The sequence below is a fragment of the Gymnodraco acuticeps genome, unplaced genomic scaffold, assembly GCF_902827175.1.
Source record: "Gymnodraco acuticeps unplaced genomic scaffold, fGymAcu1.1, whole genome shotgun sequence".
Classification (NCBI taxonomy): Eukaryota; Metazoa; Chordata; class Actinopteri; order Perciformes; family Bathydraconidae; genus Gymnodraco; species Gymnodraco acuticeps.
Window position 1 is genome coordinate 366,327 of NW_022989944.1, and position 14,088 is coordinate 380,414.

General features: G+C 39.0%; 1 protein-coding gene across 6 annotated transcripts in view; it reads right to left on the reverse strand.

Moving 5' to 3' along the window:
* LOC117542502 (glutamate receptor ionotropic, NMDA 2B) overlaps window positions 1-14,088 on the reverse strand; it is a 221,566-nt gene that overhangs the window by 89,661 nt on the left and 117,817 nt on the right. For all 6 annotated transcript variants that reach the window (XM_034210217.1, XM_034210216.1, XM_034210211.1 and 3 more), the window contains exons 5-6: window positions 5,783-5,926; window positions 4,763-5,033 (exon numbers count right to left, since the gene is read on the reverse strand). In XM_034210217.1, coding sequence (XP_034066108.1) covers window positions 4,763-5,033; window positions 5,783-5,926 — 415 coding nt within the window. The remainder of the gene's footprint in view (window positions 1-4,762; window positions 5,034-5,782; window positions 5,927-14,088) is intronic.

Consider the following 14,088-nt stretch of genomic DNA (forward strand, 5'->3'; position numbering starts at 1 on the left):
CTTTGGCCATTGTTGTGCTTGGCCTCAGAGCACTTTGAGATTTTAAGCTTCAAACTTTTTAGAAAAAGCACAGGTGACCCCACTGTAGACATTTGACGAGAAAGCTTGTTTTTGGCTGTGTCTTTCAGGTGGGATCCATCATAACAAAGACAATTTATTTGAGCAGATTGGCCTTGCGGACACTGAATGTAGTGTTTTTAAAATCTTAAGTCAATCCTCGCTCTACTGTGAAGCTCATTTATTCGAAGTGTGAGAGAAAGCATCCTCAGGTTGGTTGTTATGGAGAAAAAACTATGTCAAACAAATGTGAAGCAGCCAAAATAGATAATAAAATCTGAGGGGGCGGAGCTAGTTTGTCCAAAAGCAGTGTTATCATAGAATCATTAAAGGGGCTCTATTAAGCTCATTTTCAGGTTCATATCAGTATGTAGTGTCTCTACTTTAAAGAGTCCTCTCCTGCTGATGTTCAGGTGTATATCAGTATGTAGTGTCTCTACTTTAAAGAGTCCTCTCCTGCTGATGTTCAGGTGTATATCAGTATGTAGTGTCTCTACTTTAAAGAGTCCTTTCCTGCTGATGTTCAGGTGTATATCAGTATGTAGTGTCTCTACTTTAAAGAGTCCTCTCCTGCTGATGTTCAGGTGTATATCAGTATGTAGTGTCTCTGCTTTAAAGAGTCCTCTCCTGCTGATGTTCAGGTGTATATCAGTATGTAGTGTCTCTACTTTAAAGAGTCCTCTCCTGCTGATGTTCAGGTGTATATCAGTATGTAGTGTCTCTACTTTAAAGAGTCCTTTCCTGCTGATGTTCAGGTGTATATCAGTACAGTATGTAGTGTCTCTGCTTTAAAGAGTCCTCTCCTGCTGATGTTCAGGTGTATATCAGTATGTAGTGTCTCTACTTTAAAGAGTCCTCTCCTGCTGATGTTCAGTTGTATATCAGTATGTAGTGTCTCTGCTTTAAAGAGTCCTCTCCTGCTGATGTTCAGGTGTATATCAGTATGTAGTGTCTCTACTTTAAAGAGTCCTCTTCTGATGATGTTCAGGTGTATATCAGTATGTAGTGTCTCTACTTTAAAGAGTCCTCTCCTGCTGATGTTCAGTTGTATATCAGTATGTAGTGTCTCTGCTTTAAAGAGTCCTCTCCTGCTGATGTTCAGGTGTATATCAGTATGTAGTGTCTCTACTTTAAAGAGTCCTCTCCTGCTGATGTTCAGGTGTATATCAGTATGTAGTGTCTCTACTTTAAAGAGTCCTCTCCTGCTGATGTTCAGGTGTATATCAGTATGTAGTGTCTCTACTTTGAAGAGTCCTCTCCTGCTGATGTTCAGGTGTATATCAGTATGTAGTGTCTCTACTTTAAAGAGTCCTCTCCTGCTGATGTTCAGGTGTATATCAGTATGTAGTGTCTCTACTTTAAAGAGTCCTCTCCTGCTGCAGCACCTCTTTCCACCCTCTGTCTGAAACCAGAGCCCAGTCCGCTCTGATTGGTTAGCTGGCCAGCTCTGTTGTGATTAGTCAACCACTTAGAGATGTCCCGCCCCTTAGCCTATCACGTACAATGTGTTGGAGCGCTAGCCAATAGAAGAGCGAGTATAACATAGTGATGTCACTAACAAAGGAGACATATGGAGGACACTTTGGGATTGTATCCTTTGCAGACCATTTACATGCAACAAAAAAAACATATGACACACTACAAGAAAGGGAAAACACCAAAAAGCATAATAGGGCCTCTTAAAAAAAAAAGTGTTTTTGGACGTTAAGTTGAAGGGAGCATTTATGCCTGTAAAAGGCGCTCTGTGGGAACGAGGCCTAATGGTGGCCCCATCACTAACAGTTAGACTCCCACTGAGAGCTGGCCTTTCTAAAAGTGTCTGCCCCCGTTCCCCTAAGTACTGAAAGTCCTGTTACATGAAGCAGTCTGACAGGTGTCCCTGACGGATTTGCGTGAGCAGGTTCAGAGTTAATGCGCCCCAACTTGGATGTCACTTTGGTTCCACATTTGACCTTCAAAGGTTAGAATGACCTCCAGTGGTGTAAAGGGGAGGACTGCGGGGAGAGATGTTCCCTTACCGCTTATGTTAAAAGGTCAGTTTGTTTTTCACACAAAACAAAAATCTAAATATCAAACTGAACATTTGGAAAGAAACATTTCAAAAGGCTCGATGATGTTTCTGTGGTGTCAACGCCAGGCATTAGATCACTGTACAGCAGGCTAACATCACCTATGCCTATACTTCCCTTAATACACTGCATATCTTGCACTTTAAACACTTGTGTAGTGTGAACATTTCACACATGGCTGATGTGCCCTCACCGGAAGTGACCGTTGCGGCTGTTAGCTACCTAGTTAGCAACGTTCGTTTTAGAAAATCAAATATTGCTTAATTAATAAATGGTGGCTCGTTTTGCACACAAGGTTAATGGTACGTGTATCAACTCACACAGCAAACATGTAATCAAGCAACCCAGTCTCATGGCATTTCGTGTTATAGTCACGAAATTAATTTAATCTATTGATTCGTGTTCACCAGCACGATTTTTGCTTTTTCTTCGTGTCACACATAACGATTTTAAAAGCAATATATTTTATTGGTAGTATGTTTCGTGCCTGCACCACGTCTTTTTGTCCGGTCGGGTCTTGGAAGACCAGAAGCTGTGTGGTTCATAAAAACATTTTCTTACTCAATATCTTACCCTAAGCCTAACCCTATCCCTTTTATTTTAAATTGTATAATGTCGGAGTTTTGTTGACGTCTGCGAGGAAAATAAATGGCTCAGAGCCTCAGAATACTGAAACCTGTATTTAAAAAAAAAAAAAATGTCCTTCTAATTTGTTATTATTATTATGTGCAGGTACAAAACATACTACCAATAGAAATACATTGCTTCTAAAATCGTTCTGTGTCAGAATACTGAAATCTGTATATTTTTTAAATCTCTTTTTCCTTCAAATTTGTTATTATTTACATTGCTTTTAAAATCGTTCTGTGTGACACAAAATAAATGCCAAAATCGTGTTGGTGAACACGAATCAATAGATTAATTTTGTGACTATAACACAAAATGCTGTGAGACTGTTTTGAATCAAGACAAGAGCACAACCACAACAACATGATGTTACTGCTTCAGCGCTTCCTGTTAGCTGTTAGCATTGCAACCACAGGATCCATATAATGGACAGAGTTTGGCCTGACTCTCGTGTAAAAAAAACACCTGGATTTTCCAAAGATCTTCCAGCAATTAAACCTAGAGAACTCAATGCATCTCACAATTCATGAGAAAAATGTATTTTGGACCCAAATGACATCACAGACTGACACAAAAGTTGTAGAAAAAGCATTTGGCCACTACAGAAAAAGTGCTTCAATGACAGGCTCACTTCTTTGGGGCTTTAACTCTACTTTTCAGCATACAATGGATGTATGGCTGAACAAATTCTCAGATGTCATAACAATACATTTCTAGCTACATATTTGATTATTCCGAATACCACTAAAACCTCAACCATCCCGTAGTAGAGGATAGCATCGCAGAATCAAAGAACAGTATAGGGTCTGGGATCTGACTGAGACCACATAGGTAGAAAGTGCATGTGTTTATGGTACTTTTGTCACCCCTTGTGGATACAAATCAAACAAATCCAGCATGTAATGTAATTGCTGTGCTTACAAAAGGCTTAGCATCTGAGCTCAAGGCAAGCAAACATCTTTCCACACTGAGATTGTGTCAGATTAAAATGAGATCTGGTTTAAATTCCTAATTCTGACTATGGCGTTCCATATACAGTTGTAGGGTTTTTGGATCTTAATTACAACTTTCATGGGGAGCCTTTAAAGGTCACCTATTATGTTAAATCCTCTTCTTCATGTCTCTTCTACATCAACATGTGTCCCCTCTTCTTCATGTCTCTTCTACATCAACATGTGTCCCCTCTTCTTCATGTCTCTTCTACATCAACATGTGTCCCTTCTTCTTCATGTCTCTTCTACATCAACATGTGTCCCCTCTTCTTCATGTCTCTTCTACATCAACATGTGTCCCCTCTTGTTCATGTCTCTTCTACATCAACATGTGTCCCCTCTTCTTCATGTCTCTTCTACATCAACATGTATCCCCTCTTCTTCATGTCTCTTCTACATCAACATGTGTCCCCTCTTCTTCATGTCTCTTCTACATCAACATGTGTCCCCTCTTCTTCATGTCTCTTCTACATCAACATGTGTCCCCTCTTCTCCATGTCTCTTCTACATCAACATGTGTCCTCTCTGTGTAAAGAGACTCTGAAAGTTTCAGGAACAAAGATTCTCTCTCTTTTTGTTCTGATCCATTTCTATAAAAACCTGTCTGAAAATGAGCTGATCAGATTTTGGCCACTTTATGATGTCATAACGATGTTTTGTCTTGTGTAACCATTAGCCAATCAGCAACCAAGGTAAACCCCCCCCCCCCCCCCCCCCCCCCCCTTATCACCTGAATCTCCTCCTAGAGCACCATTGAGTTCTTTGTAACCAAATCTCTCTCAGAGGGGCGTGGGGAGGGGCTCCTTATTTTCATCTAAAGTAACAGACAGTGAATCAGCACTTTGGAAACAGGGCTGAAACAGAGGGAATGATGGGTAATGCTGCAATGATCTGTTTGGTGTTTGGAGCCAAACACTTCAGAAACATGTTTGTGTATATCTGAGACCTGTAATATATTGATGAAAAACAGTATAATAGGGGACCTTTAAGAATAGTATTTGAGTAGAGATGTCCTACCAGTAGGGAACTCTGCAGGCACTACAATAGTGTCTCCAGCTACCAGCGAGGGCACTATCCATGTGTAGCCGTATCCGGTGATCCCGACAGAGTGGGACACCTCGAAGATGGTGTTGGCCTCCTCCTTTGTGCAGTAGAGGAGGATAACGGGGCTCTGGAGCTTCTTCAGCTGGTTCTGGATCTTTGAATCTCCGTCATCCACGGACATGTCGAGCAGTATGACCTCCTCCAGCTCCCAGCCCACAAAGCTGTTCTCGATGGTGCTACGGATCTGCAGGGAGAAGACATGGATCAGAAGAGAGGGACTGGTACTTAATTAAATGCAAAATGTAGGGCTGAAAATTGAATTTCTTATATTCTAAGATTTTGAATTGATTCACAAAAAAATTAGGATGTTTAAAAATGTTGTTATGCTGCACATCAACACTCTCTAAGTATTGTGTCTCTAAGTATGAACTACCTTTCAAACTGTTCAATTCAGCATTAAGTCAAAGTCAACTTTATTGTCAATCTTTCAGTTTTTGTGTACAGACAGAGACATCGAAATATCTTATTAATACTAATGCACCACTGTATTTATTGTAATCTAGAATATATATATTGTAGTAAAATGTGCACATTTTCCCCTTAACTGTTTATTTTGATATAAATATCTCTATTTTATTTCATATACTTACTTTAACATAACTTATTGTGTTCATGTACATTTGTTATTCCGTTTCTATTATTTGATTTTATTCCAAAGTAGAGCAACTATGACAAAAACCCAATTTCCATGGGATAACTATGAATCTGATAAAATAAATTGAATCAAATCTTAAGGTACCAAACTGATCACACTAACATAGAGTAATTGTAAATTGTTAGAGCTTGATTGTGGGGGTCGTACCAAATGCTGAATGTTTAACAAACCTGTCTCTATAACTATATGTACTTTTTCAGAGAAACTCTTTCCTGTCCTGTCCTGTGTGATTCTGCATTTACATCCTGACTATATGCTGTCTTTCCGAGTGATTTTACCTTGGTGACAAAGTCCTGGTACCCCGGGTAGTACGTGGTGACGATGGAGAAGATGTACCAGTCGTAAGCCTTCATGATGTTCAGCATGACCGAGGCCTGCTGCTCGATGGACGGGCCGAATTGAAAGAACATGGAGTCGTCATCCTATAAATTTTTTTAAAAAATGACAAAAGGGAACAAAGAGGCAGAGTGTTAAATGGTTACGTAACAATATCGGCTTGAACTTTAATTGAGTTGGCTCTACACACAGAGGAGAACAGACACTGCTTAAAGGACGGCATTGGTGGGAACATTAATTTAGCCTCCTTTATTCTCCCGCTCGCGAGAGGATACCAGTGGGCTTGTAATGATACCGGTCATGATTTTCATTAGTCGCCTTTATGACTCCTTTAATGAGTTTGTACACGGGGGTGGCTGGAGCAAATTCTCGGGACTTGAAGCTGCTGTCCTTAATCTCATTGATCATTTTCAATAATTTGTTTTATTATAGCTGTGTAAGAGCGGTGCAATTTCAACATAACCTTCTTAATATCAAGTATAAAGGTTAAGGAATGCACTAGAAATAGAACCAATATGGACACGCTGTACATAAAACATTCACTAACTAAGTCCCTTGGAGAGGATAAATGTGAGCCGCTCTATCAAAATCAGTCACATCCGACCCCGTACTACATAATGTCATACAGTTACATATACCGTTGGAAAGAGGAGATTCTTAGCTTTCCAGTGATATCCCAATTGCTTATGTTTTTAAAATATTCATGAAAATGTTTGAAATACCATAAGGAATGTTATCAAGAGAGAAAAAGGCATTTGAAAGTTTGCCGACACGTTTAAGCCATAGTTATTTTAAGAGCGGGCATTCTTTACAAGCTTCAAAAACATATTTATGTGGGAAAATAGCAATACAAGTATGATATTCAGAAAGCCAAGACTTTTGTTAAGAATAAACCAAAACCCCAAAATCATCGAACACACATTTGGACATAAACCAATGATTATCTCGAAATGCAACGTTGCGACATCCGACTGATTTCGATAGAGCTGATCACAAATCTGAATATGAGAGATACAGAAAGTACTACCATCCAAAACATTGACACAGTCAGAAACAATACTCATCGCTGATATGAAAGTCTTGCCACCGGACAGAAGAAGAGGAGGAGGTGAGAAGCGCTGGTCTAGACAACATTGCAGTTATGTGACATGGGTTTGTTATTGAGCACGGCTGAGTCAACACAATGCACAGCGGTGTGTTTGTGTTCATGGATATTCATGCTTCTAAACATGGTGAATTGTCAGAATGACACAAGTGCAACCCTGAAGTTATCTGGACATTAACCAGAGAAAATGTATGTGAAATGTGAAAATGTCCGAATCATTCGGACTAGATATTAAACAGACTTTACCCAACAGCTTCCTAATACAAATACAAATAATGTCCGATACATCATGTGTGTGATAAGGGTCTCTCAACATGCGAGTAGGTGTGTCAAAACATCCTAGGGTGAAGAAGAATTGTAAGTTACACGAAGACGCAAATGGAAATGTTTAACCTGGAAGACGACAAATTTCTGCAATTCCTTGGCTAGTGTCCAACGCCAAAATCAATCGAATCAAAGAAAGGTAAGACACTTTGATAGTAGAAGTGATGATATGGATAGTAGAAAACCCTGATTTCTCTCTCAGTCTTTAGCAGTGGCGAACCGTCAGGGCCTTCAAGGTATTCACAGAATACCCTGGAACACTCAGATAAAACAAACAAAAAATTAGATTTAATTATATAAATAAAATGTATATAAAATGTATATAAAATGAATAAATGAGAATCGTATCTGTGTTGTTGATCTGTAATATTACAGTGTTACGTTGATTTGCTTGTCCTTCTCAGTCCATGCACTACGCATTTCAGTGGTGTTGTGTTAGAAAAGAAAGCAACCAATCAGATCTTGTTCTGGGTCTCTGGGTAGAATATCCTTCAACCAAGGTATTCTACATCCTTGATCGAATGCCCTGGCCGTTGCACTGAATGAGAGCGTATGCTTGGACTGACAGTTTGATCAACCAATCATATATCGATTTGTAGCCAATGGGCGTATTCTTTCAGAGTTCCCCTCGGTTCCAGGGTATTCTAGAAGGCCCGCTAGTTAACTGGCTCGAGACAGAGGATCTAGATTAGATTAGGGGTCGCCGACTGACGGACAACTTCTCACTTCAAAAAAGAAGAAGAAATCTAGACCGCAAAAATAATTAAACAAGCGAGTACCTGTTTTTCCTAGCCAAGGACAGGTTCCTTGAACACAACACGAGCGTAACGTGTCTTCACGTGGTATATGTCTCGTCTGAAAGGAGTGCTGACAGAGAGCACCGGAACGCCGCTCCAGCCCTTACAATATTGCAATACCCATAAGGAGCCGTACACATGCCGCAGTGTTTGCGTGGCTGTGTCTTTATAGTTGTAAGCACAGTGGCGATCTGTTGTTATTAGCATCTGGTTAGCTAGCTATGCTAACGAATTTAAAGAGCTTTTCTACAACCAGGTGGAAGAGAGCTCTCCTGAGAGGCTCAAATAACCTCAGCTCAGTGAGGTTAAGGCACACCTTGATATGATCATTATAGTTATTAATGAGACTAAATGAAAAACAGGTATAAAATACTATATGACAGTAACAAAAAAGTTGTTAAAAATAACAAGAATAGAGTTTAAAAGGGGAGTGATTTGTAAAATATCCAAAAAGAAAAATATGCTTATAGTTCTGTTTCATATGGGTGTTGAAAGATGTATCCATAGGTCTCTTAATGTTGCTCTCAAAGTGTACCAGATTGATGCTTTTAACTTCAATATTTAAAAAAAATAAATGCCCCCGGACCCCCCTAGAGGAGGTTAGGTCCCCCCCCCCCCCCACTCACTTAAATGTTCACATGGATAGGATACATTTGCACACATCTTGTGTCCATATCTTTCTGTTTTGGTGGTCATGCCACAACCGTGCACATGCATGCATACGTGAGATATCTGGATTCAGAGGTTGCTTTTTCTTTGCACAGCATGAAAGAAAGGCGAAATGAATGGGCTGTGATTTTAGTTTTTTTAATCAGAGGTTGAGTTCAATAATTTGTACGACCCTCGGAGGATGTTGTAAAAATTGAAAGGAAAAAGGTTATAGCACAGGCCTTTGTCAGATGGTATATTATGTTTTTTTTCCTGCTTCGAATAGTTCTCTCTTTTTTCACCATACCTGTGTTTGCATCACTGTAACCAATGAGCACCTGCATGTGTATGAGAATGGCCCTGACACAATTTCAGCCCAGATTTAAACTCCTGGCAGGACAAGCTCGAGCTCAATTCTCACACTGAATTTAAAAAAAGCGAGTGAGGGACTTCAATATAAGAGGGAAAGAAAGAGAAACTTTAAAACTGTTCAATTGTTATGATGTGTAAAGACTGATATTGTTCTATAATCGGCTGAAACAGTTAAGTCATGATGTGAAACGGTTAACAAAGAAAAAGGGAAACTCAAGCTGCTGCTACACTTTATTTTATTTATCTAAAATTAAGCACTTTTAAGATGCACATATTTTCAAAAGCAATTTTATTTATTTTCTCTATTTTATTTGTAAATGCAGCCCGAGAGGAACATTACACATATCCACAGTATTTAAGTAATGTTAATTGACAATAAATATTGTTGTTTTTGTATTGTACTTTCTTTATTTGACTGGCAGTCAGTTGTTGATTACATGCAGACGTTTATAAAGCTACAGCTACTTCAATATCTATCACACTAATTCATGAAGCAAGTTAGACATTTTGATGTTCCGGACCTTTGCATGGGGACATTTTCTCTAACTGGACCTCGTTGAATTTGAGTTGAAGACCCCTGATCTAGATGAATGTGGCGAAGTAATTCATTTGCCGTTTTATTGTTTTTAACGTTGAAATGGCAAGTGCAACAGGTGAAGATGATGTTGTTGCGGAATTGTTGTGAGCACCCTTTTCAAGACGACAATTTAGTGAAAAGACGGACATTATAACGGCGGCGGGAAGGGTGTGTGTGTCTGGCTACAGAAGGTCCATTTGTGATAGACACGGTTCGCCACTGGTCTTTAGACGCAAATCTCGGCTGACCTGACGCAAGTTAAACAAAGAGGCAAATTAAAAATGTTGTGCTTGAAAGACGACAAGATTCTGGAATTTTCCAACACCAAAATCCATCAAATCAAAGAACCGCAAGAGACTTTTGACAAAATTACCAATCGCCTTTTATTCACCGTCCAGAACATTTACAGTGTGCTAGTCGGAGTGTTTTGGTGACGCTTCTATGGTAGCTGGTGCTAAACCAGAAGAAAACAAACATCCTATGGTGAAAAACAATGATAAGTTACATGAAGACACAAAGGAAAGTGCTTAACTTGAAAGACGACGACAATCTGGAATTCCTTGGCTAATGTTCAATTCCTTGGCTCAACGAAATCAATTAAATCAAAGAACAACAAGAGACTTTTGATAGTAGTAGTGAAGATATGGATAGTATAAAAACCTAATAGCTCTCTGAGTCTTTAAACACAGTTATTGTCTGACCTAAAGCAAGTTACACAAAGAATGGAAAAATGTAACTTTAAAGACGACTAAAATCTTGAATTTCTTGGCAAATGTCCCGACACCGAAATCAAACAAATCAAAGAACGGCAAGAGACCTTTGACCAAATTACGAAGCGTCTATGTGACCACAGTCAGGAGGATGTCAGCCCTCAACTAAATCAAATGGCGTATCACCAGGTAGTAAACACGCTTTACTGTTGATGCAATCATAGTTAATCAACGTTTCCATTGGTCCCTCTTCTTTAGAGAAGACCAGGAAATGATGGATACACGGATCGTGTTCAAATCAATAGGCACGCAATGACTCTAAAGAATAATGACCACGCCACCAAACACACATTCAGACTAAAGGAACCAGCTGTTTGGAAAATGTGAGAAGTAGAAAGTACAGGTATTTGTGTTCAACATGTAAGAAGTAGAAAGTACAGGTATTTGTGTTCAACATGTAAGAAGTAGAAAGTACAAGTATTTGTGTTCAACATGTAAGAAGTAGAAAGTACAGGTATTTGAGTTCAACATGTAAGAAGTAGAAAGTACAGGTATTTGTGTTCAACATGTAAGAAGTAGAAAGTACAGGTATTTGGGTTCAACATGTAAGAAGTAGAAAGTACAGGTATTTGTGTTCAACATGTAAGAAGTAGAAAGTACAGGTATTTGGGTTCAACATGTAAGAAGTAGAAAGTACAGGTATTTGGGTTCAACATGTAAGAAGTAGAAAGTACAGGTATTTGAGTTCAACATGTAAGAAGTAGAAAGTACAGGTATTTGTGTTCAAAATGTAAGAAGTAGAAAGTACAGGTATTTGTGTTCAAAATGTAAGAAGTAGAAAGTACAGGTATTTGTGTTCAACATGTAAGAAGTAGAAAGTACAGGTATTTGTGTTCAACATGTAAGAAGTAGAAAGTACAGGTATTTGGGTTCAACATGTGAGAAGTAGAAAGTACAGGTATTTGTGTTCAAAATGTAAGAAGTAGAAAGTACAGGTATTTGTGTTCAAAATGTAAGAAGTAGAAAGTACAGGTATTTGTGTTCAACATGTAAGAAGTAGAAAGTACAGGTATTTGTGTTCAACATGTTAGAAGTAGAAAGTACAGGTATTTGAGTTCAACATGTTAGAAGTAGAAAGTACAGGTATTTGTGTTCAAAATGTAAGAAGTAGAAAGTACAGGTATTTGTGTTCAACATGTAAGAAGTAGAAAGTACAGGTATTTGTGTTCAACATGTTAGAAGTAGAAAGTACAGGTATTTGAGTTCAACATGTAAGAAGTAGAAAGTACAGGTATTTGTGTTCAACATGTAAGAAGTAGAAAGTACAGGTATTTGTGTTCAACATGTAAGAAGTAGAAAGTACAGGTATTTGTGTTCAAAATGTAAGAAGTAGAAAGTACAGGTATTTGTGTTCAAAATGTAAGAAGTCAAAGTAAAAAGTCGTCAGAAGAATAAGTAGTGGAGTAAAGTACTGATACCAGAAAAATGTACAGTAACAAAGTATTTGTACTCCACTACTTCCCACCTCTGATGACAATGGTCTATCCGTGTAACATATGTCTCGTCTGAGTAAAGCCAGTTGTATCTGACAGGAGGGAGAGTGTTGAAATCTCTCCGGCTCCTCAGAACTCTCTCTGTACTTCAGTCAGCATCAAAGGCTAACCTCCCCCTCCCAGGGGACGCACATGGGCTGACCCGTTAACTTGTTTCTGCATTAATGAGATCAGGACTATACCATTGAGGTGGCTCGCTGAGGGCTATAACGTGAATGACAAAAGCTTGCAGAACCCTGTTGCAAATAGTGCACTCGTGAGATCAAAAACCCGTCGTTATCACGTGAAGTATAAAAGTATTTAACCCTTAAATTGGTAATCACATTTAGATATTTTGGAAAATTAAATCGATTGCTATTTTCTACATCACACGTATATTAGATATTTATACACCATTATTACACCCTTATTTTACCCATGGCAAACCCATATTAGAATATTATTAGTCCCCTATTACACCTATATTGCATTCTTATTACACCCTATATTACAATTATATTATACCCATATTATACCTATATTGCACTGTTATTACAATCATATTACCGTGTTATTAGACCTCCATTATCACCAATATTACAGTTATTACACCCATATTACAATGTTATTAGACCCCTATTACACCTATATCGCACTGTTTTAACACCCATATAACAATTGTAATATACCCATATTATACCTATATTGCACTGTTATTACACCCATATTACAATGCTACTAGACCCCTATTACACCAATAGTACACACATTAAACTGTTGTTACACCCATATTCCACATTAAAACACCCACGCACTGTTATGACACCCATGTTACACCCTTATTACATCCATAATACACTGCTATTACATAATACACCAACATTAAACCCATATTATACTATAATTCAAATGACTATAGTATATCCCCCAGGATACAGAAACCAGTCGAGGGTTAATGCAAGTTGAATATAGAGGCTGTTGACGATGCACACACTGATTTTGCACTCAGCTAACTTCTTCTTCTCTGCCTTTATTTTTCTTTCACACTTCATTCATCTCTATCCATCGCTACGCCGTCCCATTTATACCAGTGGAATTACTGCTAGGGCACGGTTATAATTGAATTTCCAGATTCGCGCACTCCCGCTCCCCTCTTTATCCACCACACAGCAACCCCCCCCCCCCATTTCCTCTGGCCTCCACTCTCAATCTCTCTCTTCTTAAGAGCAGTATTAATGCACTGTCCAACACACTCACTCAAAGTGCCAGAGGTCTGCGAGAAGTTTCATTAGCCTTTGAGAAAAATAAAAAACAGAAGCAGGGCGATATGGTCATTAAACAAAGAAAGGAATAACACCGGTGGGAGTGTGTTGAACGGTTAGGAAGCTTTAAATAAAGTGGCTCAAAACACTTCTCTTCAATGTATTGGCTAGCGTTCCAACACATTGTTAGGCTAAGGGGCGGGACATCTCTAAGAGGGCAACAGAGCCGGCCAGCTAACCAATCAGAGCAGACTGGGCTCTGGTTTCAGACAGAGGGCGAAAAGAGGTGCTGCAGCACAGGCAGTATGAGAACAATGAAGAGCTTTTTGAACATTAAAGCATGGAGACATGTCCCAGTAGAGACTAAATACACATATGAACCTAAAAATTAGCAAAATATGTCCTATTTAATAAACCACTGCATACTTTATAGGTGTTTCTGCTTTGTGAGGAAGTAAGGACGAGGCATTTTCAATAAAAAGGCAGAAGAAATATCACCAGTGGGAGTGTGTTGAATGATTAGAAAGCTGAAAATAAAGTGCTGCAAAACACCTCTCTTCATTCACAGCAACAATAATTAGGGTCTGGCCACATTAACACCTCTGTTGGCACCAAGGTGATCGATTAGTGCGTATTAAAATATCCCAGAGGGGGGAGCGAGGCCAGAGACTCAAACAGGAAGCCAAGCTGGAGAGAGGCTTTGAATGTATACTGTACACACAGACACTACAGCGGGATGAATGGAGGAGGGGGAGGGAGGAGGGGGGGATAGAGAGATAATGCCTTAGACGAGGGGAAGAGATAAGAGAAACACAGAAAAATAAAGAATTTAAGCAACAAAAGATAGAGATACTAGAAAAAAAGCAGCAGGGGTGTTTCTGAGGGATAATGTTGTGATGTTGTGTCTGTTGGTTGTATTAT